Here is a 24,234-nt window from a genome sequence, read left to right on the forward strand (position 1 = left end):
TGGTGAATGTGGTTATCATTGCCTTCTTCCTGACTTTAAAGGGAAACTTTCAATGTTTTAATATTATGATATTATAAAGATATGTTGTTTACTTAAGACTTTCTATGCCCTACCACAGGAGTCAGCAAACCACAGCCTGTGGGCCTACTGCTTGTTTTTATACAATCTGAAAGCTAAGAATGGTTTTTACATTTTTAAATGTTTGAAAAAAATTAAAAGAATAACATTTTGAGACATGAAAAAAGCATAGGAAATTCAAACCAAATTCAAATCCGTAAGTCAAGTTTCATGGGAATACAGTCCCATTTGTTTACATACTGTCTATGACTGCTTTCACACTACAGAGGCGGAGTTAAGTCACTGCAAAGGAGATGGTAGGCAGTGTATGACACGCACATCAATTGTACTGCTCCTTCAGCACACTATAAATTGCAATGACACAGTTATAGCTTGATAGAATTTAGAGTGCTATCAGTATTAGCATATGGTGACATTTTATTATTTTTAATTTCTAGTACATACTCTTCATGTCAAAACAAGGAAAAAATAAGAGAAAAGTGAACTTTGAATACTGCATTTTTTAAGGCACACTGGAGCATGGATTATATTGTTATTGAATTTGATAGTAAAGCATTGTGTTTATTATGCAATGACACTATAGCTGTCCTAAAAGAATACAAATATTCATTATTACCAGACCAAGCACTCATTACAATATTTTCAATTCACAGTAAAGCAATGGTCAGAAAATTGGAAAATTTAAAACAAAATATCTCATTAAAGCAGAATTTCTTTACGAATTTAAAAATTAAAATCAGGTTTCAACAAAACTAAGTTTCTGAGGGGCTCATTTGTTAGTCAAGCAAGGAAAGCTGTTTATTAGTAATGGGTTAACTAAATCATTTTGGATTTCAGCAGCTGAAGAAATGTGTCCAGAGAAAATAAATTTAAGCCTACTAGCCTGTTGGTGAGAACAGCTGCTCAAAGAATTGAGGGTGTTGGGAACACCAACAGTTAATTAAAAAACAAGGCAAATAATTTTGAGTAGTTTTTCTTGACTTTTGATGACTCAATTAAAAAACAAGGCAAATAATTTTGAGTAGTTTTCCTTGACTCTTAATGACTCAACAGATGTTACAGATACTACTCAGTTATTGTTTGAGGAGTCAATGCCAAGTTTGAAGTGATGAACAATCAGCTTCTATGAATAGTCTGTGTGGAACAACCACAGGCTAGAATATTTTCAAAGGCATTAGTGAGACGGCACTACTATAATACAACATAAAGTGGAATCAAATGGTAGTAAATAATATGTATGGGAAAAATTGGTTCAGACAAATTGATAAACCCCGCGAAAATGTAACATGTTGACCTTAAAACAGACAACCAGATATTTCTCCAGCATAAAGGGTTTACTTAGGAACAAAGACATGCAATCGAGGACATGCAGTCTAATGGCAAACCACATGAAAGTCCCAAGAAATAAAGGAAAGAAGACCCTTACAGAGAAGAAGTTGGGAGAGCCATTATACAGAGTTCTTCCTGTTAGCCTCTGCGGCCATAGGGCATGAGACCTCCCCCTTCCGGCCTCCTTACTCCATTTTAAATGAGGTTTCTTTTCATTAATTTTTACAAAGCCTATGATTATTCATTGTATTATTCTTTAGCAAGTATTTTGTGTTAACTGTGAACTTCATTTGCTCTTGTGGATTTAACCATTGTCAATTCTGAATTTTTGCTAGTAATAGAAGCTAAAAATCCTGACTTGTTCTATCAAACAGCAGTTTAATGGCTTAGCATTTGTAAAGTTTTATCATGACATTTTAAGAGCCAAGAATGAAAATTTTCTGAACCAGAACTGCCCTCAATTACTATTATTAAACACTGAACGGCTTTGAAAATTAGTTTCTGCTACAGATTTGATACTGTTTCTTAATGAATTCAATCTAAAATTACAAGACAAAAGCAGCATTTATATGTGCAACTTATACTGTGGTAAAGTCATCTGGAAAACAATGCTATGTGAATAACAACATCAAGCTGCTTTATACACTTCTTGTGTTATCAAAACTTGAAGCAAGAAACAAGGTCTCCATATTCCCACACAAATATACAGGGGATACCTTTTTGTTTTTTTTAAATTAAAGTTTATTGGGGTAACAACTGTTAGTAAAGTTACATAGATTTCAGGTGTACAATTCTATAATACATCATCTATATCTCACATTGTGTGTTCACCACCCAGAGTCAGTTCTCCTTCCATCATAAATTTGAGATACTTTTTTTCAGAGACAAATTTATAGTTCTAGCTGGGTGTGTTGGACTACCTTCCCTAGGCTGTCTGAGGTCTTCACTTCTTACCCTATGACCCCCAGAGAAAGCCATAAACAAAACCCAAGTTTATTCAATGTAAGAAAAATGGCCTCAAGTGGCTTTGATCCACTGGTGCTCCTAAATTCCCATTTTTCTTTCACAATTTGGCTGAAGTTCCTTACTATCTTGACTGGTTTTGAACATTTTAAAAGTGATTAACATTTTAAACAGAATTTTTAGTTGTTTTCAATAGAAGAGTTCTTTCCAAATAACTTGCTCCCCAATAATGGAAACAGAAGTCTGAGCAATTATTTTTTAAAAGACCAGTTGTCCTTTTTTCAACAGCAAGGCAGCAGCTGGTAATAGCAGTCCACCTAAAATGAAAGGAATTATAAAATAGTTCCTAGCAAAGCACATGGGTAAAGTATAAACCACACGGCAACTCTCCACATGGACACAGAGCTTCGGCCTCTCCCACCCCCATAAAACTGAGTAGCACAATGGCAGTAAATGCATGACTGATTAACATACCACTTACAAAATGAGTAGTTGTCTGGAAAGAATTAGATTACATCCCCACCTTCCTTCTTACAGTAAACTTCACACAGATTAGAAGTTAAACATAAAAAATCAAAATCACTAATGTACTGGAAGAATATATGGAAAAACTTTTTAACTTTGGGGAAGATTTCTTTATGACAGAAAATTCAAAAGTCATCAAAGAAAATACTGATAAATTCAGCTACATAAAACAAAATAATAAGAAAACATTTTTTGTATGGCAAAAAACCACCTAAGCAAAGTAAAAAAGCAAGTAAACTGGTGAAAATTGTTTGCAACTTATATCACAAAGGGTAAATATCCATAATATATAAAGAGCTGTGAAATAAAGGAGAAAAAGATCTACAACTATACAGAAAAAAATGGAAAGAAATGTGAACAGATCATAGAAAGGATTCTAAGGAATCAAACTAATTATTTTTTAAACTAGTAAATGGGAAAAAATGAAGCACTTTTCTGCTTTTCCTGTACAAATTGTACTCAGTGTAACGAAATAGTTGATGAGGAGAAATTCTCTTTATAGACATGGGATAGCTAACAAATGAATAATGAAAGACAGAATACCACCATTTGAAATTCTTAATGAAGTAACTGATCTAGATCATGTATTCTCAACAGAGACGATATGACCTCAAAGGGGCTAAAAATTAGTTCTTAGGGATGAAAATCTCAAATATTACAATGGTTTGTGATTCTCTAAAGGACCAACAAAACCAGATACACAGTATTTTGTAGTGTTAAAATTTCGTGGGGAAGGCATGTGGTTAGGGAAAAATATGTCTAAAAAGTCTCATTAGGAAAGCAACAGTTTTTTTAAATGGCTGAGAAATACTGATCTAGACAATAAACATCAATGGCTGCTAATGACAAAAAAAGAGAGAGACTACATATTACATACTATTAAACAGGGATATACATTACCACCTAGGAAATATTCTTGGCGAAAATTCATAATTACATCTTATCAAACTTCTAGACCTGATTATCAGTTTACAGGATACAGGAAAGAGACTGTGTTAAAATACACTGAGTATGCAATTAAGTAAGTCCAGCATGTGAGGAACTCTAGAAGCCAAACACTTTCTTCAACAAGTCAATTGTAAGAAGAAGAAAAGAAAAGGAAAGGAAGGAAGCTACAGAATAAAAAAGATTTAAAGGGTAGGGAAAACAAGGGTGTGGGAAAACAAGCCCTGTGGTACACTGCTGATAGGTATACAAATTGTTATTGACTCTGTGCAAGGTATTATCTAGCAAAATTTAAAATGCCTATATGTTTTGAACACTGCTAAGAATTCATCATATTCATATTTACACATGTACAAAATGGAATGGGTATAAGGATATTCATTTCAAGCACAAAACTGGAAAAACCTAAACTCCCAACAATAATGGATTAACTGAATAAATTATAGTATATCCATGCAGTGGAATATTATATGGCTGTTAAAAAGATGGAGGTAGCTCTTATGTTCTAACATACACGTTGGATCAAACTCCAGCTTGCTTTTAAGAGAAAAAAAAAACAAATCTTATAGTTAGTTCTACTAATTTTAAGTGCCTATTAATTATGTTCATTTGTTATACCACAAACTGATAAAATTTAAATCTAAGTATTTTTTAAAACATTTTTCTTATGTTTACCTAAGGACAAATTCCAGTCTACTCAATTATGCCATAAGTTGCTTACCTGACTGAACGATCATCACTTCCAGTCACAGCCAAAGGTTTAGTAGGATGGATGGCAAGTGCCCAAAGTTCACCTTCACAATGCCCTTGCATAATTAAGAAAGGTTTACTTCTTTCATGCACCACGATTTCAAAAATTTCACTGTCCTGTGTTCCAACTAGAATGTGGTCACCTCGCCAACAAACACTCCTCACAGACAAACCTAGTTAAAGTGAATTGTATTTAAGATCAATGCTGTAATAATAGGATGCTGATTGCCCAAATCGATACTAATTTTATAACTTTTTATACCTTAGATGTAAGTTAAAAGAAGTCTTTCATCCACACATTTTCTTCAATTATCTATATTGTTTTCTACATGGACTGATAGTACTGCCCTCTTTTTATGTAACAAATTTCTACCCATCCTTCAAGACATACACTTCTTCCTTATTAGGAAGGAAGTAACAACTGTGACAACTTCCATCACAGTCAAACTACTTCCCTCAGCCTAAAATCTTATAACAAACTATTTCTCTCAGCTAAAATCTTATAACAGTTCATAAGAGTAAGAATTCAGGAACTGCCTTTATAGAACTTTATTATTTTTCTCTTATAATAATCTGACTTTTCATGTGTCTATATTTCATTACTTCAATGTGCTCATAAAATCATTAAGACTTGTTCTTTTTCTGTATACTCTACAATCTCTTTTGTAACCTTGAGAAAGCTAGTGTTTCTCTTGGTTTTCTTACCTGCATGACCAACATAGAGGTGCTGTGACAGAAGTTCCCCAACCTTCAACACACTTTACTTTCAACAGTTTATTTGCTAAACAGTTATATTTAACATTCTAGTAATAAAATATTTTCAAAATCCAAGGTTACCAAAGTAAGTACCTACCACATCTCTCCATAGATCCCATTGTAACAGTCACTGGACATATGAAAGAATCTTTAGCCTAACAGTAAACTGAGACTGTCTAAAGCGGTTTCTCCTCTTTAACAGAAGAATTTCAATTAAATGTATACAGTATGAAGGGGCAAATGTAACTCTCATTTATATTTACAATACATACATTTATGTTTACTTAAAGAAACTGACAATCCCTGGTATATTTAGAATTTGCCTAGTAATGAGACATTTGTTTTGTTATTACCTTTATATCCCTGCTCTGTTTCCCTGAGATCAATCACAGTAATTGGTTTAAAAGTTAAATCCCAAAGACGAATACAGCCATCTCTGCCACCAGTAGCAAAGCCTTCTTCACAAGCATTCATGCTAAAAATTCCTGCCTAGAAAAGGAAATAATTTAAAAATATACACTTTTTAAGAAAATCTATTATATGAAAGTAGAAACCCACTTTAAAAGATTTAGATGTGACACAGGAATAAATATATCAGAAAACACAAATGAAAATCTAGAACTAAATCTACGTATATGTAGGAACTCAACATGTGACTAAGACAGCGTTTAATACTATGGGCATAACATAAAAGAAAAGAAAGTTAAACCTTATAACGTATACAAAAATGAATTATAGAGACATACAATTCTAAATGTAAAACATAAAACAAATATGTTAGAAAAGAGTAAGAAGGACACTTATGTTACTTTGGGCTGCGAGAGACCTTTTTATATATGGACGGTTACCCACAAGCCATAAAGGAAATTTTAAAAATATTAATATGAGAAAAGATATCATAAGCAAAGATAGACTGGGGAAACATTTGCAACGTATATGACTGTCAAGAGGTTAATATCCCTAATACACAAATAAGTAAAGGAAAGGAAATTCAACAATAAACAGAGCCAAGGACATGAAAAGCCAATTAACAGAAAAAAAACTTCACGTAGTTGATAAATATGTGAAATTTCACAAACAGACAGGAAAGAAGTTGAAACAAGAGTTACTACTTTTTACAGAGAAAACAAGCAAAATCTGATAACAGTGGTCATATCCTATGCTGATAAATATGAGGAGGAACAGGTATTTTTATATACTGATGGTAAAAATGTGAATTGCCACAAGTTTTGTGAGAAAAAAAAACTGGTATTTCTGGTCTTTAGGCATTCTGCTTAAAGCAAATCTTGTGTAAATGCTTCTTTAATATATTTAATGTGCAGTATATATTTAATAGTGGTTCACGTTAATGTACTTAATAACTTTTCTACTAGGGATATGACTGCTAATGTAGTAGCTGGGTGCTCTCTAGCTCCTTTCACTATGTGAAGGACCCAACTGCTAAGAAGCCCAAATCAAAAAACACTGAAAGATTTTAACAACAGATTTTTTCCCCTAATTTGATAACATATTTATATGAAACTCTCATGAAGAACAAACATTAAATTGTTTCCCAATGAATTAATGACATTAAAATTTAAAAGTTATTTTTTTTCTAAAAGCGTCCCCAAATTGCCCACTGTGAGCCACAAGAGGACTAGCTATATTCTAATGTGGTTAATCGAGAATACTTTTAGGTTGAATTTAACAAGCTTTTTTCCAACAATGAGAAAGCAACCAAACTAAAGAAATGGTTTGAACAAGAAACTAATTATACTAATTTAATAAATATTTATGTGTCTAATTGCATAATTTCTTCATTGAAATCTTGAAAACAAATAGACAAATTGTTATAACATTTTTCAAATAACTAGAAAGTTTGCTATATTATGTAATCTTTTATTCTAAGACAAGAAAATACGTAGTTAACCTCTAAAAGTGTTTACAGTATTTAAATATACTTACAGTATGGGCTCCTTGTATTGTTCGTATAAGATTGATTCCTTTCCAAACATATATATCCCCATTGAGTGCACCAGAATATGTGACTTCATCCCTTGCACAGGCCAGGCACAATATCGTCTGAAGGTCACCAGTCTTACCAAAAACCCCTCGTTTTGGGGTCAGCGCATTTCCACATAAACTCCAGAACTAAAAGGTAAATAGTATGATCAAAATATCAAAGAATGCTTATAAAGTAAAACATTCCCAACGCTTTGATCTAATACTTTGCTATATTAGAGCAGCAGACTAGAAATTACCTAAGAAATTCCCTTAAGATACAATAGCATTCAATGTGCACATCCTCATCCTGTGTTGTCAATAGCTGTTATAGCAGATAAGTCACTGATTTGAAACCTTATCTGTAAGAGTAAGGACGGATGAACTACATTACTTTTAAAGTATGCTATGCTTCCCTTAGGTTTCTGAAAAAAATCTACATGAAACTTAGGTTAAAAAGTTGGTATGAAACAGCCATGAAAATAAAGATAAAGACCCCATACACTAATAGGAAAAAGGACCAAACCTAATGTTGAATCTCTGATGAAGACAGTAATGGGGGGAAAAAGGATTAGTATGTTGCTTTCATTGATATTTTCAAAGCTAAGCAATTCCTTTACATATAAAATTTAAAAATAAGAGAGATACATATTTGGAATGATTAGTTCATTCTTGGGAGAACATAAGGAAGTCAAACACAAAACTTCATGACTCGGGTTTTTTTTCTATTATGTGTATTCAGGTAAATTTTAAGCGTTTGCAGAGAGAAACAAAGAAACAAAAGTAGGGCAGGGCAAGAATATATACATTAATTATTCTGCATAAAGAAATTAGGCCCAGAGAATAAATTTAACTTTATAATAAGTAAATTACCATTTTAAATAATATAATTTGTTAGTATTATATACGAAAAGATGTTACCTGATCTGTAAGATCTTATTTTAAGAGCTAAAGATTTTAGCTTAAAACCTGAAGCCTCAAAAACCTAAAAATTATCATGCTCACTCCACTTAAGTAACTAATGAATGTTTTAATCAATGAAATTTTGTGATTTTTAATTTTAAAAGCTCCATGATTTCTGTGCATAAGGACACCTGGTTCTCTTCCTTTCAGCAAGTCCCAATTTCAATCCATTATTTCTTCTAGATCAATGATTCTCAGTTTTGACTGCACATTAGAATTACCTGGGGAAATTATGAAATAGCATGCCTGGGCCCCCCACTGAGATAAACTGAGACAGTCTCTGGAGAGTGAAACCCACAGATCCAAATGACTTTGATGTTCAGTGAGAGTTAAGAACCATTGTTCTAGAATCCACATCAGTGCTATCCAATAGAACATTCTACGATGATGAAAATTTTTATATGTGACAGTATACACATATATGCTGTCATATAGACTAACCACTAGATACGTGTCACTGTTTCGCATACTGACAGTGTAACTGAAGAAATGAATGTTACATATTATTTACTTTTAATTAATTTCAATAGCTACATGTGGCGAGTTGCTGCTATACTGGCCTGTACCGTTCTAGATCATCTCTGGGACTTATTAATAGTTTCCTCACATGAATTGCTTGTAACGAAAGCTACCATGCTATTTATTACCTCTACCAAATGAAAAGAAATGTAACCCATAGCAAAAATAATTTTTTTTTAGTTTGAGAAGATGAGTTTTTTTAAAAAAACTTTTACCTTTATTTACAATATAAAACAGCAGTAATGTCTCTTTAATTTGCCAATAATTTATTAAAAATTTAATATATATCAAATACTGTGTCAAAAATGAACAAGACAAAAATTTCTATCTTCACAGTGCTTATACAATGTAACCTAAACCTACCTAGAGCCTTTTGCTATTAAATTACTAATATTTGTTGAAAAATTAATACTTTATACTATTATCAGATCAGTACCAGAACATGAAGATTAGAATTACAGCAACAGCTAAAGGTGCTTTGGAGAAAACGTAGATGGAAGTGAGCGTATCAAAAGAAAGAATGTGCACACCGAACCTTACTTACTAGGAATTAACTGTTAGAAGGAACTGTTATATCAGATAGTGGGAGAAAAGCAAGTATTTCTAATTTGCACCAGGGATTTAAAAGTAACTATAAACATAAGAATGATATCACCACTGACTACCTGAGCCTCAAAACCTGAACTATAATTATAATACAAAACTCAGAGCTTTCATAAGCAAAGTAAACTGGATACCAAAGGCTGTGATCAAATCAAAGAGCAAATATAGAGACAGGAAGAGGTAACACTTTCTGAAAGCTGACTATGTGCTAGCCACTATGACAAGTATTTGAATATATTCTGCCTTATTCAATCATCAACTCTACGAAGATGGTAACAGCAGCCAGTGTTAAGATGTGAAAAAAAGCTCAAAGAGGTGAAATGACTCATCCCAAGTCAAACAGCTAGTACGCAGCAAAGCCAATTCTATCCATGTTGCTTCTACCACACCATTCCATCTATGTGAATGAAAACCTTTATCTTATTTGGTTTCCTAGTCTCACATTTTACTTTCTAAGTGAGACATGAAGAAACAAGATGAACATAGTAAAACCTATTTTGTTAGACTACAAATTCCATTATGGAAAGTGTTTAATTCCCTATTCATACCTATGTCCCTTACATAGATGCCTCACACACACAGTAACTACACAATAAATATTTGTTAGATTGAACATAGGAACATTAAAAATGTTGGCATTTTAAAAATAAGTACTATCAAAATCATAAAACTACCCTAAATTGTAAATAGTGTGATATGTACTTAGTGGCAAATAGTAAGTGAACGTGACTATTATAAAACAAGATATTTCTAGTACCTTGATGTGTTTTACGCCACAGCTGACAAGTTTATTTGGCTGGTACAAATCCCAAGAAACATCAAATATCTGTAAACAAATCAGATTCATATTTAAAATACTTATTTTCAGAATCATTTAAGAATCCTGTCCAAAAGACCAAATAATACCCAAACCCTACCTATCAGATGATAATATTCTTCAATAAATAGCCAGAATCCTATACTTTAAAATCTTATAAGAAGTAAACATGCAAATGATAAAGAACAAAAACTATTTCTTTGTTCCTATGAACTTAAGAAGCAACTAGTGGAGTAACAATTGACAACTCTGTTTTTAATTTAAAAAAAATTACATACACAAATAACAAGAAATGCTCAACAGAACTAAGGCATGAGGCAGGTACCTGCATAATTTCTACAAAAGAAAAGTTCTGAATACACTTAACACATACAGCTAGAAAGAGAACATTTTTCTAGCTTTCTATCATATAGAACTACTTACATAAAGGATCCACACATTTATTTCACAGTAAAAGTTCTGTTTTCATTATTTTTAGCTTTCTTTATCATTTATGGGTCAAATAAAATTAACTTATCTTAAATTTTGGAGAGCCCCAGGCTTCATTCTTTTCTAAGATTGCATAAATTTTACATATAAACCCTTTTCTTACAAAAGCAAATAAGAAAAAAAACCCAGAAGAAACAAAAATGCATCGCAAACATGTACTTTAATAATACAGAAAAGAAAGACTAATATTTGAAAAATAATTTCATAGCAGAAAAGAACAATTCTACTATCTGGCAGTTTTCATGTTTCTTTGACACTTGCCAGCATAATCATGTAAAATGCTTACTACCTCTAAAAATTTACAAAGTGATACACTTCAGTGATAATGAAAAAAGAACACATCTTATAATGTATGTTTCATAACTCACCATAATACAGATCATATGGAAAACATACTGATGCAACTTTAAACCACAAAAATACTTCTAAAAAATTCCAATGATAGTATCATTTAATAATCAGTTTATTTACTAAATCCAAAGTACTACTGTGTGTAATGCTTTGATCTAAGTAAGTCAGAATACACAATGGTTTAATAAAATATATCTAATGCTTAAAAAATTATCTAAATTGTGTTTGTGAGTGTGTAACAGGTCCCTTTGAGAATCTGTTGAAAACTAAGTTTATTTTCCAAAATGCAAATACACAAAAATTTTTCTACACATCTTTTACAGATTTATAGATTCACCCAAAATAGAATCAATGACTATATCTCCTGTGCCAGTTCAGGTTAGAATTTTACTCACACACAAAAATCAGACATTTTTAAGTGTTTATGAAAAAATTTTGATGTATGTTTATAACACTATATCATATTTAATTAAAAAGCTGACTACAATGTAGTCTTTATATTAATTTTATACAATTTGGAATAAGAAATATATATATATATATCTAAATATATATTTTAATTAAATTGTCTTTTTAAAAATTGTATTGGGGAATATTCGGGAACAGCGTGTTTTTCCAGGGCCCATCAGCTCCAAATCATCGTCCTTCAATCTAGTTGTGGAGGGCGCAGCTCGGCTCCAACCAAGTCCAGTCGCCATTTTCAATCTTTAGTTGCAGGGGCATAGCCCACCAACCCATGCGGGAAATGAACTGGCAACCTTGCTGTTGAGAGCTTGCGCTCTAACCAACTGGAGCAATCCAGCTGCCCCTCCAGAAGCTCAGCAGCAGCTTGTTGTCTTCAATCTAGTTGTGGAGGGTGCAGCTCACTGGCCCACGTGGATATCAAACCAGCAACCCTGTTGTACAGAGCTCCACTCTATCCAGCTGAGCCATCCAGCCGCCCAAGAAATATATTTTTAACAAGTTTCGAAAGTAAAAAAAGTTCAGTCTCTAAAAAATGTAACACTAATACATAATTTTAAATTCACATATGAAACATTTTTCACCTTAACTATTACACACGTAACAAATTGGTAAACTAAACTAAACAGACCCTAGGCATGAACCACTCAATTTTTAAATTGAGGTTTCAATAATATAAAATTTATCATTTTTGCTGAAGCAAACTATGGGTTGGAAGTTTTGTGCTAACACTATACATATTGAGTCTACAACACATATGCAGTCTAAAATATTATGGGTATTTACAATTATACTTTAAAATTTAATTACGTATGAACTACCTGGCAATAACAAAACACAGAAACATAAAATCCCCTGACTTTGGTCTTTTCCCATCCAGTATCCATTAGAAACCCCGAAGAGTGTACTTACTCTATCTGTGTGACCAGGAGCCATAGATAACATTTTCCCCCTTTTCCAATCCCAAACACAAACTGCATTCTTTGAATCGAGTCCAACTGAAACCAAGCGCTGAATTATGTCCAAGAAGTCCAGAAGGGAATATAAAGGCAAACAAAAAAGTAACCAAATTATAAATGGCAAACAAATTCTATGCATGGGTATTATAAACATCAAAACTTACACATTTATATTTTATAGACCTCATAGAAAAAGGCTGGATATATTTCATCTTGTTAATATTTGCACATATGTGTAGTTCTTCACATTTATAAACAGAAGAATGACTTCCATTTCTAATAGTAGGATTGACAAAATACCCTAAGCATCTCTCGTGACAAAAAACTAAAAATGCTAGATAAAATGTAAAAACATCTTTTTTAAAAGTACTGCTGAGCTGTAAAAAAATTAAGAAATCTGAGAACAAAGTCATTTCCTATGGGAATCTTGGACAGTAAGAGAGTTCCTAGATTTACTTTATTCTATAGGTATCAGCCAAAACCTGGCAACCCTGTTTTTTGTTTTGTCGGTTGCTGAGCAAATAGGAGATAATGTTTGGGACCTGCCCAAGGTAGAGATTTGAACTGCAGACTTCTAACTAAAGCAGTGAACTCCTCAGAGTAAGGGAAAACAAGAGACCATCCCTTTTAAAAGAAGGGATGGCGATGCATGATAGATGATAAAAACCACCCTGAAAATCTGTAGCCACCAGCAGCCTTGACGTAGCTGTAATACCTAAATCCACATGAATGATGAATCCCTCAAGTGGAAATGTTCATTCAATGTGGTCCTAAGGATTGCAGTCTTCAAGCGTCTTCAACAATGTTGCACAGACAAGTATAAATCCTATGTGGAAGACTAAAACTTTAATCCATCCCTCAAAGAATTCGTAAAGGTAACAATCAATAAAAATAAACTTAAAATTAAAAATAAACAAACAGCCTCCTCCCAATAGCCACAGGACATAAGGGCTCTGAGTGAGAATCAGCAAGTCACAATAAACAACAAAATCAGTCCTGTAAAACATCAGACATTGGAATTATCAGATTGTATAAAGTAAGTTTAATGTGAACAGAGAAATAAAATTAAGGCTTCAAAATATCTTCATATGAGCAAAGAAGACAAGACTATAAAAAGTAAACAAGCAGATTTGAAGAAGCAAACAATTTTTAGACATGATAAATGAATGAAATTAAAAACTCAGTGGAAGAATCGAATAGGAGATTAGAGGGAGGTGAAAAGACAGAGTTGAAAGGAGGATACAGTGAGACAGAAAGTATGAGAGAGGTTAGGAAACATGAAAGATGGACTTCTGGCCGTGAAGCAGTATCAGAGTCTGAAGCTGCCACCTGCCATAAACAACTAGAAAACTGTACAAACTACATGAAACAAATGTTTTCAGACATTCACAATAGGAAGTAAAACACTGAACCCTGAAAGAGTGGAAAACAAACAAGGTGAGTCCTGCAATTGCCCCAGCCTTTATTAAGGAGTCAGTTTCCAGACTAGCACAGAAAGGTGGACTTCAAAAAGAGCCCAGCAGACATGCTGATTTGAGAACGAGAGCCTGGACTTCAAAGAAGCCAAAATGGCTAGAATTTGCAGAGCAGAGAAAAAGCTCCAGAAAAATCTGTTTATGGGTCCTCTTGAGAACACCAGTCCTTACATGAACAAAGTGAAATCCTGAGGCTAAGCAAAGTACAAATTCTGTGAAAAAATTTGAAGCCAAACAACTCCCAGAGATCACAAAGGGTCAGGATCACTCAATATTTAATTTACACATATGAATGAAGAGCACCCAAATAGTAAATGTGTAAATAAGATTTTTCTTGTTTAGTTTGATTTTAAAACTGTTTTTAAGAAAAAAGTTATTACGGGGTTTATAAAATATGTAGAAATAAGATGAATGACAATAACACAATAAACAGAAGAGAAAGGAAACAGAATACAGATATTTTTCCATACCCTTTCCAAGAGTACATGATGTTTCATGAAGATCACAAAATTTGGAATTGCAAAATAAGCCTAAACAAATTTTAAAAAAATGAAAATAAAGTATATTCTCTGACAAAAACAGAAATCAGAATAATAGAAAGCTATGCAGAAAAATCCTCCAAATATTTGGAAATTAACAATACATGCACTTATAAGAAACTGAAGGGATAAACAAGAAATCACAAGTACTAACCCATAACACATATTTTGAAAAGCACTGGTTTAGAAGCAGAGGTTGCAAACTACAACCTTGAGGCCAAATTCAGCCTGCACCCTGTTTTTATAAACAAAGTTTTACTGGTCCATAGCCACACACATTCTTTTCCCAGCTGTCTATGACTGCTTTCACATACAGTGCAGAGCTGAGTAGCTGCCACTGAGACCATACAGCCCGCAAAGCTTAAATTTATTTACTATCTGATTTGTTATAGAAAGTTTATCCATCACTGGTTTAGAGCATGCACTCTGGTACCTGACTGCCTAGATTTGAACACCAGCTCCAACTCTCACTAAACTGGATGACTTTGGCCAGTTATTTAGTCTCTCTATACCTTAGTTTCCTCACCTATTAAGCGGGGGTAATAAAAGTACCTCATAGGGTTAATATGAGAATGAATATACAAGGTGTGATAAAAAATTACGGTCAATGCTGCTGCCGAGTGCCATACAACGGAAAGGCAGGGATCTTTAACATGAGAAGCAGCGTGTCAAACCTTAGTAACAGTGTGAGACAAGTTTCAACTTGTTCAGTGCAGTCAGTCAGGTGCAAGCTACAGTTGAGAAAAGGTGTGTTTTAAAGTGTGCTGTAAATCATCCTCCATCACGACAATGCTCTGTGTCACACATCGCTTCTGGTACAGCAATTTCTGTGAAATAAAAACATAACGGTGTGTCCTCATCCACCTTATTCACTGGATCTGGCACCATGAGACTTCTGGCTCTTCCCCAAAGTCAAAATGATTCATGACATTGAGGCAGCCATGACAGTGCAACTAAAGACACTCACAAAAGACGACTTCCAGAACTGCTTCAGAAAGTGTTACAAATAATGGGATAAGTGTGTTCGAAGCGAGGGGGAGTATTTTGAGGGGGATTAATGGCAATGTGTCTTTTACTGTATTAAATTTTTTTTTTATTTAAACACTCACCATACCTTTTGATCACACCTTACATATACATATATAATGGAGTTAGAAGAGTGCCTGGCATATAGTTAATGTTACATAATGCTTAGTATCATCAGTTTACCATAACCATAATTAGTTTTAAGAAGCCAATGCCCTTTCCTTATCCGAATGAGAAATGTAATCCAGTACCTAGTTAGAAACAGTTTCGGCAAGTAGAATTACTATTTAAATCCCACATGGGTAGAGTGAATGGCTCACATAAAAAGATAGAGAATATAATTTCTCATGGCTCGCCAGCAAATCACACCAGTAAAAAACCCAAGTGAACAAGAGATGATTTGCTCCTCCCGAGAGTCTAATATTTGGGAACTAATTGGATATCAGCAAATATCTACCTAAAACAAAGATATCCACCTCTTGCTACAGTATACTGTAGAGATTTAAATTTCACAAGACAAGTATAAAGTGAGTGATAGTCAGAGGGGTTCTGTTCTTTCTACCAATGCCTCTTCTCTCTGATTCAGCTCATCATACACACATAGCAAACCATGATTGCCAAAAGCTTTAAAACTCCATGTCTCTCAATACAGCGTCACAGCATCTAAGCTCTGTATAGACGCTGGCAAAACAGGGTGACTCAGGAGCACTTCCTTTGTAGCCCTGATAAACATATGGCCAAAATCAACCTCTCTAAGCACAAGTTAAGCACCAGCAGAAAAGAAAAGGTAGAGATAACCAAGTTAATACTGCCTCCTTTCCTAGCCTTTTATGATTTTTTTACATAATTATTTGTTTTCACATTTAACCCAGCCTATGTAGGTGAAGAAGAGAACAAAGAAAGTTTTCCAGTAAAAGTAATGCTTGAACTACATCTTGGAAGACAGAGTAAGAGACAGTCAGGTAGAAAAGTAAGAGAAAGTGCATTTCAGACCAAAGGACACCAAGATTGGACATGTCATGGTTCTTTCAGGAAAGAGCCACTATTTCAGTGGCTGAGAAGTACCAACTGGGAGGTGGCAGGAGACAAGGCTGGAAAGGTAGGCCAGAAGCCCGGAGACAGAGCTCTGTTTTTTTTAACAGAGTTGGAATATAGAGAGAATTCAGTTTTAAAAGTGCAATATACGGTATATCTATATGACATTCAAGAAGGGTACATGGAGTTAAGGAGAGAAGCTGGGGTCAACTGTTAACTAACATGGGAGTTAAAATCACAGATCTAGATAATCACCTAGAGAGAATAAGTAAAGGAAAAGGGAAAGGGAAAGAAAGGAAAGGAGGGGTACAGATTCCGAAAGAACACTGACATTTAAGAAGTAGACAGAGGGAAAGGTTCCTTTAAAGGTAACTAAGAAGTAACAGTCAGGACATCATCAAAATGGCGGCATGAGGTGAGCCTCTTGAAATCTCCCCTGGAATTTACAACAAATTGAACAACTATAACTCCACAAAGGACTCCCTGCACAGCAGACAGGCAAGATGAAGAGGCCCATTACTGAATTCACCTACAGGTGGGAGAATCGCGCGAGTGGGGGAGGAGGGAAGGGAGAAGTTGCAGAGACGGAGCCGCACTGGTGCAGGACGCAGACCTAGCTCAGTGCTCCGAGCTCGCTATATCCCAGAACTACCACAGCTGCGGGAGAGGGAAGAACTCGGACTGCTAGGGCTCCGCTTATGGCCCACAGGGCTGAGGGGGCAGCATATAACACGGCTGAACCCAAAGCTCATGGCAGAGACCTTAGAGCAAAGACTGAGGGAAGAAGGCTGAAAACGGTGGTTTAAGCCCTCACTGCCGAGCAGAGAATGGGAGCCTTAGGCACTGAGACTAGCCACCACCTACCTACACAGACACACAGACCAATGGAATACAATGGAGAACCCAGAAATAAAACCACATAAATATGGACAGATAATTTTTGACAAAGAAGCCAAAAACATACAATGGAGAAAAGACAGCCTCTTCAATAAATGGTGCTGGGAGAACTGGAAATCCAAGTGCAAAAGAATGAAATTAGACTGCTATCTGTCACCATGTACCAAAATTAACTCAAAATGGATCAAAGACCTAAACATAAGACCTGGAACAATAAACTGCATAGAAGAAAACATAGGTACTAAACTTATGGACCTTGGGTTCAAAGAGCATTTTATGAATTTGACTCCAAAGGCAAGGGAAGCAAAAGCTAAAATAAATGAATGGGACGATATCAAACTGAAAAGTGTCTGCACAGCAAAAGAAACCATCAATAAAGACGCAACCAACCGAATGGAAGATTTTTGCAAACAACGCCTCCCATAAGGGGCTAATCTCCAAAATACACAAGGAATTCATACAACTCAACAACAAAAAAACAAACAACCCAACCGAAAAATGGGCAGAGGTCCTGAAGAGACATTTCTCCAAAGAGGACACACAAATGGCCAACAGACTATTGAAAAAAGGCTCAACATCACTAATCATCAGAGAAATGCAAATAAAAACTACAATGAGATATCACCTCACCCCAGTTAGAATGGCTATCATCAAGACAAGTAAGTGTTGGAAAGGCTGTGGAAAAAAAGGAACCCTCATACACTGTTGGTGGGAATGCAGACTGGTGAAGCAGCTATGGAAGGCAGTGTGGAGGTTCCTCAAAAAATTAAGAATAGAATTACCATATGACCCAGCAATCCCTCTCCTGGGTATCTACCAAAAAAATCTGAAAACATTTATCCATTAAGACACGTGTGCTCCAATGTTCATTGCATCTTTGTTTACGGTGGCCAAGACATGGAAACAACCAAAATGTCCTTTGATAGATGAATGGATAAAGAAGTTGTGGTATATATACACAATGGAATACTATTCAGCAGTAAGAAAAGATGAAATAGTACCATCTGTGACAATATGGATGGATCTTGAGATTATAATGCTAAGCGAAATAAATCAGACAGAAAAAGTAGAGAACCATATGATTTCACTGAAATGTGGTGTATAAAACTGAAAACAACGACAGAACAAGACAAACAAATAGAGGAACAAAAACACACAGACATAGACAATTAGGGTTACTAGAGGATAAGGGGTCTCTAGAAGAGGGTAAAGGGGTTTAATATATGAAGATGGAAAGAGAACTGACTCTGGGTGGTGAACACACAATATAAGATATGGATGATGTATTACAGAATTGTACACCTCAAATCTATGTAACTTTACTAACAATTGTCACCCCAATAAGCTTTAATTTAAAAAGAAAAAAGAAAAGGTAACAGAGAGGGAAAAAGGAAACCAGATAAAGAAGCCTCTATCCAGCTTCCCAAATTCCTCTCTGATCCTGTTTCCAAACAAAATCTTGGTTGTGTCTATTAATTGAATTGGAAGTATTTATTTAAAAGTTCTAAATATTCTAGTACACACTAAATATTCAAATAAAAATATTATAGTCGACATAACTAGGCTCATCCATGAGTTTCTGTAATTACAAAACATATTCAAAGAATGGACAATTAAATTTAAAAGATTCCAGTATGGGGGTCTTTGTGATCTCAGTGTTCATTACATAAGAATTTTTACAAGGTTCCAAAGTAAAAATCAGACTTTGCAAAAGTTGCAGGACTTAGTGGAATATATATTGGTCAAATCTTACATAAAGCCATTAGAAGTTAGGATCTGGAAGAATGGAAGAAAATTAAAAAATAATACAATAGACACTTGAGATATGTCTAGATACCAAGAGATTGCTGAAAGGCCCTTGAAAAAAATCAGTGAACTCCTCTAGTATTTTTGTAAAAATGACCCTCTTCATAATCATGCACCAAAAGTGAAATGTAAACTATTTTATTTTGTACCAGCATATAACTGACAATTAGGTTAAAAATATTAACACTTTATTCTTAGTTCATTCTATAAATTAGCAGAGTTGTAACTATAACTTAAAGTTGTTAAATATGAAAAATGTGCTTTTATAAATTATAGTTATATTTTCAAGATAAAGTACCAAATTTCCCATCCTATCTCTCCCCCATTTACTATGAAATTTTAGTCCCTGTTTTATGTTTATTTATATAACTAGGCTTTTTAGGCCCTAATTATTCTCAATAAGTAAGACTTCAAGTATTAACCTGGATAGTCAATCCATTTAGAAGAAACCCTCTGGGAAAAGAACATTCAGCATTACTACCAACAAGGAAACTCATTCATTGGACAAATCTTAATTGATCACTTACAGTTTCAATTCTAGTAGAAAATGCAAAAATTATACAGAATTTCCTAGTTGGTATCTCATAGTTTATAGATATTACTGGATAGATATGTTCCAGAATATAATTTTTAACTAGAGCATTTTCTCATTACCGCAATTTCAGAGATAGCCTTCTTAACTTAATCTTCAATTGCTGGCAGTTCCTGTCAAGCTTTAACCATACTTAAGATGGATGAATTCCTTTTAAAATATAAATAACCACCTCCTAAGTTCCATGTTTGGGAGGCAGTAGAGCATTGCAGTTAAAAACACGAGCTTTGGAGTGTGACTGACCTGGGTTCCCGCTCTGGTTCCATTTACTAGCTGTGTAACCTGGGGCAAGTTATTTAACCTCTCTAAGTCTCAGTTTCTTTATCTGTAAAATAGAGATAATAATAGTATCTATTTCATAGGGTTGTGAGGATTAAATGAGATAATGTAGGCTTAGCACAATGCCTGACACTTAGTAGGTGCTCAATAACTTAGCTATTATGTTTTTTATAAGCTTAAATTTTCTAAGTATCATGTTCTCATGAGGATCTGTGATAATAAAATACATGTACCCAAGACTTTCTTATAAATTGCTTAAAATAAGTGAAATTAAAAGCTTTCAACTGAAAAAAAGCTATGGGCATGTTTTCTCCCTGTATATATTAAAGAAATTCCTCATCAATGCAATATATTACATTTACAAAAGGCAATCTTGAAATTAAGAAGAAAACATATTTAAAGTATATAAACACTTATAGTTAAAACAGCTTGGATTTCATTAACACCTTTAATAAATGAATTTTAAAAACAACTTTGTATGCTTGTTTCATAAAATATAATGTCCTGTGAAGTAGGTAAAGAATATTATTCTCTTCCTTTTAAAATAGAAAATAAAACTGACATGAGGACATTAGGGGACTAGAAAAATAAAGCAAAAATGGGACACAAATTAAGGTTCTGTAATTATCAATCACTGCTATACAGTGATATTAAACCTAGAAGCACATTTTTCCCCAAATGAGTGGTTCCAGTTAAGTCTTTATAGATCGCTTACCAGACTCTTGTCAGAAATTTATATGTATCTGTGCTACTCAAAGCTATTCCTCAGTTATAAATAAAATAGCTATTGGCTATCATTTTCAAGAGAAAAGATCACAATGTAATCTGCTCTGGTTAAATCTAGATCTATTAAATTACTTTTAATGAATTGAAAAGCAGATAATTTTTTTCTAAAAGTTAAAATGATTTTTTAAAGTCGTATTTCTTAACATAAAACTTTTAAAGACTATAAATTAACCACATCTGCAAAATCCAACTTCTTACCATTTCTTAAATATGTTTTAGGTATAACAAGTTCCATGAAAGCACCACAAGAAAAGCTCTTGGCTTGCTTAATTTTTTTTAAACCTTTTTTTTTTACAAATCATTGACTAGAAGCAAATAATAATTCAGGAACTGATTAGTAAGTGGAATGAATATTATAACCTTTGTTTTTAACTTTGATTTTTGTATAAAAATATCTCATAGGAATTGCCTCGTTATTTTCAATAAAAAATGTAATTTTAATAGAAAGCTTTAAAATAACTAAAAATTAAATGTGTATAGCTCTACTTAGAGAAACTTAATTTTCCTAAGATATCTTCCATCTGTCCTATCAACGTACGCGACCTGGAAAAGTTATACGTAAAATTTTCTACCAACCATGTAATATTCCACTGAATCAGAATCTCTTTGGCTTTAACAGTTCAACTGAAAAGTTCTTGATAAAATAAAATAAAAACTCTTTATTGTTCTTATTTTTCTTATATACATCAACCATCCACCCTACCTACCCACCTCCACTCTTGAACAAGTGCTTTTAATCTTCTTTCCAATTTAATATTTATAAATTTATAATCATTTCTTATAATACACATTTTAAAAACATAATTTAGAAAAAGAGAAAACAATTATCACATACCTGTCCCTCTAAGTCAAATGCTAAGCAAGCTATACCATGTGTATGAACATCCTTCAGAATTGATATGGTCTGCACAGTGTATGAATCCCAAACGCAGATATAGGGCTCTTTCCCAACTTGTCCTGTTGCTACCAATATTCGTTCAGGATGCAAAGCAAGGCTGCAAAACAAACAAATGGACTTAAAATTGCTTACAGAGTTTTTGTTGTGTTTGGTGTATATAAAATTTATATATACCAATATGAAAAATAGATTGTTAATTATTTATCCATTTAAAATAATTTGTATTTAAAATAAAATAACATCTATTAAAAAATGCTAAGAATTACTACCTCAGTAATACATGTGATAAACAGTTAATGAAGTAATCCTTATGATATAATGTGTTTAAACTTCTCAAAAAGAAGTCTCATAAGGGATCAATTGAACAAATCAGTCACAACCCTACCATATGCTATTTTCTCATTTGGTATTCATCTCTTTTTAAGCCCTCTCTCCCATTTTACTCTTTTATTGAAGTCAGACCACATCTTAGTGTCCAAAAATAGCATTTAGTAGCACTATGATAGCATTAATATTCAATTACAAATCACATCTTAAAAACAGAAAAGTTACCCATAATTCACAGAAAGTAATCTATGAGTCTTTAAAAACAAGACAAAGATCTCACAGTTGGAAATGGTTTATGTACAATTAGCAGAAGGCAGGAAATGAATACAAATTTCTCCTCGATAAATTTTTCTACAAGTAGTTTTAGATGATCAGATTCATCTTTGGAAGGGAAAAAAAATCACTCCTGGCATTAGAGAGAAGGATGAACTGAAAGAGGGGGAAAAGTTATGAGGATATTAAAACAGAATCAACTGATTGGATGTAGGAAGTAAGGGAAAGGAAAGGGTCTAAGTTGACTCGTGGGTTTCTGGTTTGGACATCTGGATGGCTTGGGGTGGTACTCATCAAGTTGGGGAATATTAAGTGAGTAACTGATAAGAGGGAAGCTAAATGGGAATGAAAGGTTGGTTCAACATATTAAAATCAATCAGTGTAATATATCATATTAATAAAGGACAACAAAACCCCACATATGTTCATCTCAATAGATGCAGAAAAAACATTTGACAAAAATCCAATCGCTTTTATGATAAAAATACACAACAACTTAGGAACTGAAGAGAACTTTCTCAACCTGATAGAGGATATCTATGAAAACCCACAGCTAACATCACATTTAATAGCGAAAGCCTGTAAATTCTCCCTATAAGCACAGGAAGCAGACAAGGATGTCAGCCCTTGCTATTTCCATTCAACGTGATCCTGGATATTCTAGCCAGGACATTCAGGCAAGACAGAGAAATAAAAGGGAGAATTTAAACCATCTCTACTTGCAGATGACATGATGTGTACAGAAAATCCTAAGGAATCCACAAACAACAAAATAAAGCCTAAGCAGAGCTAACAAATGAGGTAATCAAGGTTGAAGGAAGTAATATAAAATATCAACTGTATTTCCATATACTAGCAATAAGCAATCTGAAAACTAAATCAAGAAAACAATTCCACTTATAATGGCACCAAAAAGAATAGAACACTTAGGAATAAATTTAACAAAAAAAGTACAAGATTTGTATACTGAAAACTACAAACCACCATTAAAAAGTTTTAAAAGAGCTACATAAATGGGAAGATATCCTGTTCTCTAGGCTTGCAGTATGAAAATGGCATTACTTCCTAAATTGATCTACAGAGTCAATGCAATTCCTAAGTACTATGTCTTTCTTGAAGAAACAAGCTGATTCTTGTCAGCATAGCTAAATTCAGAATAGCCAAAACAATCTAGAAAAATAAACAAAATCGGGAGATTCACACTTTTTAATTTCAAAGTTACTGACTTACTACAAAACTACAGTAATCATGTCAGTATGGTATTGGCATAAGGATAGACATGCAAATCAATGCAACAGAATTGAGAGTCCAGAAACAAACTGATCCATTTGTGGTCAACTGACTGTTAACAAGGGTGGTTTCAAAACAATTCAGTGGGAGAAAAATGATCTTTTCAATAGGTGGTGCTGGGAAATCTGAATATCCACGTGCAAAAGAAAGTTTAGAATCAGCTTGCATATATGAAATGTCCTGTGGGGACTGGGACTGGGATTGCAGTAAGTCTACAAATCAATTTGAAGAGAATTGGTATCTTAACAATATTGAGTCTTCTAATCCATGAAACATGATATATCCCTCCATTTTTAGATCTTTGCTTTGTTTTTCAGCTTCATTTTATACTTTTTAGTATACACATCCTGCACAAATTTTGTTAAATTTACACAAAATTTTTCTGAATTCTTGTAAATGGTATTGTTTTAAATTTCAGTTTCTAGTTGTTCATTGCAGGTATACAGAGATGCAACTGAATTACATATGTTGACCTTGCAGAGGGCATGTGACCTTGTTAAATTCACTTCTCAGTTTTAGGAG

At 33.7% G+C, this 24,234-nt stretch overlaps 1 protein-coding gene across 15 annotated transcripts in view; it reads right to left on the reverse strand.

Moving 5' to 3' along the window:
- The window catches only part of EML5 (EMAP like 5), a 151,494-nt gene that overhangs the window by 94,926 nt on the left and 32,334 nt on the right, over nucleotides 1–24,234 (reverse strand). For 14 of the 15 annotated variants that reach the window (XR_013993270.1, XR_013993271.1, XR_013993272.1 and 11 more), the window contains exons 2-7: nucleotides 21,760–21,919; nucleotides 12,443–12,541; nucleotides 10,169–10,237; nucleotides 7,291–7,476; nucleotides 5,700–5,835; nucleotides 4,562–4,763 (exon numbers count right to left, since the gene is read on the reverse strand). Coding sequence is in view for 9 of the 15 variants with exons in the window: in XM_081047271.1 (XP_080903397.1) it covers nucleotides 4,562–4,763; nucleotides 5,700–5,835; nucleotides 7,291–7,476; nucleotides 10,169–10,237; nucleotides 12,443–12,541; nucleotides 21,760–21,919 (852 nt within the window). In the remaining 6 variants the exon portion in view is untranslated. Of the gene's footprint in view, nucleotides 1–4,561; nucleotides 4,764–5,699; nucleotides 5,836–7,290; nucleotides 7,477–10,168; nucleotides 10,238–12,442; nucleotides 12,542–20,102; nucleotides 20,185–21,759; nucleotides 21,920–24,234 lie in introns of all 15 variants that reach the window. The other variant, XM_081047272.1, reaches the window with a different exon arrangement.

This window comes from Rhinolophus hipposideros, assembly GCF_964194185.1.
Source record: "Rhinolophus hipposideros genome assembly, chromosome: 5".
Lineage (NCBI taxonomy): Eukaryota > Metazoa > Chordata > Mammalia > Chiroptera > Rhinolophidae > Rhinolophus > Rhinolophus hipposideros.